General features: G+C 48.2%; 1 protein-coding gene across 1 annotated transcript; it reads right to left on the bottom strand.

Moving 5' to 3' along the window:
- Window positions 1–234: 234 nt before the first annotated feature.
- On the bottom strand, window positions 235–1,053 carry LOC110457556 (loricrin-like). Its single transcript, XM_021508885.1, has 2 exons — window positions 775–1,053; window positions 235–402 (listed from the first exon to the last, which is right to left on the bottom strand). Exons 1-2 carry the CDS (start codon window positions 1,051–1,053, stop codon window positions 235–237), a joined length of 447 nt encoding a protein of 148 aa, XP_021364560.1.
- Between the last annotated feature and the right edge of the window lie 103 nt (window positions 1,054–1,156).

Below are 1,156 nucleotides of genomic sequence, written 5' to 3'. Positions count from 1 at the left end.
CAATGTCACTATCACCATTACCATCACCATCACCACCACCACTACCACCGCCATCACCACAATCACCATCACCATTACCTTCACCACCACCATCACCATCAATACCACCATCACCATCACCACAATCTCCATTACCATCATCACCATCATCACCACCATNCACCACCATCACCACCACCACCACCATCACCACCACCACCACCACTACCACCACCATCACTACCACCGTCACCATCAGCACCACGACCCCACCATCATCACCTTTACCATCACCAACACCACCATCACCATCACCGCCACAACAACCACCACCAGCACCACCACCATCATCACCACCACCAGAACCACCACATCAAACTCCACCACCACATAAACACCACCAACACATTTAACATCAACCCCCTATCAAACACCACCACCGCGACATCAAACACCGCCATCACCATAACTTCTATAACTATATTGTGTATCACCAACACCACCACCATCACTTGCACCATCAGAACAACAATTACCACCACTACAACAATCACAACCACCACCACCATCACAACCACTTCGACTATCACGACCACCACCACCACCAAAAGCGCTACCGCCACCACTACAACGATTACCGCCACCACCTCAACTATAACAAATACCACCACAACTACTACAACTACCACCACCACCATCAGCACTACCAACTAAAACACAATCACCACAATCATTTCAACTACCACCACAACCAGCACCATCACCACAATCGCAACAACAACCATCAGAACCAACACAACCATCACCATCACAATTACCAACACCATTAGCACCACCTCCACAAACATCACCAACATCACCATCATCACCTTCATGACCTCCAACACATCCGCCGCCACCACTTATTCCTCCCCCACCACAAACATCACCAACATCACCATCACCATTACCACATCCAACGCCACAAACATCACCAACATCACCATCACCATTACCGCCTCCAACACCACAAACATCACCAACATTACCATCACCATTACCACCTCCAACACCAAAAAAATCATCATCACGCATTATGTAGACAATAGGCCTACCATCAGATTCCAAATAAGTCACCATAACTAACACGCGTGATCACTCATAATCGCTGCACCATGTGCACCATTAGGGGAGTTCT

This window comes from Mizuhopecten yessoensis, unplaced genomic scaffold, assembly GCF_002113885.1.
Source record: "Mizuhopecten yessoensis strain PY_sf001 unplaced genomic scaffold, ASM211388v2 scaffold9231, whole genome shotgun sequence".
NCBI lineage: Eukaryota > Metazoa > Mollusca > Bivalvia > Pectinida > Pectinidae > Mizuhopecten > Mizuhopecten yessoensis.
This window is presented reverse-complemented; position numbering and strand designations above follow the sequence as displayed.

What these genes read in the sequence shown, in the direction of transcription:
- LOC110457556 (XM_021508885.1), bottom strand. Translation starts at nt 1,053, where the DNA reads ATGCGTGATGATGATTTTTTTGGTGTTGGAGGTGGTAATGGTGATGGT. An exon ending in ATTGTGATGGTGATGGTTGT is followed by an intron (nt 403 to 774) that starts GTTGGTTCTGAT and finishes GGTGTTTGATAG; the next exon opens with GGGGTTGATGTTAAATGTGT.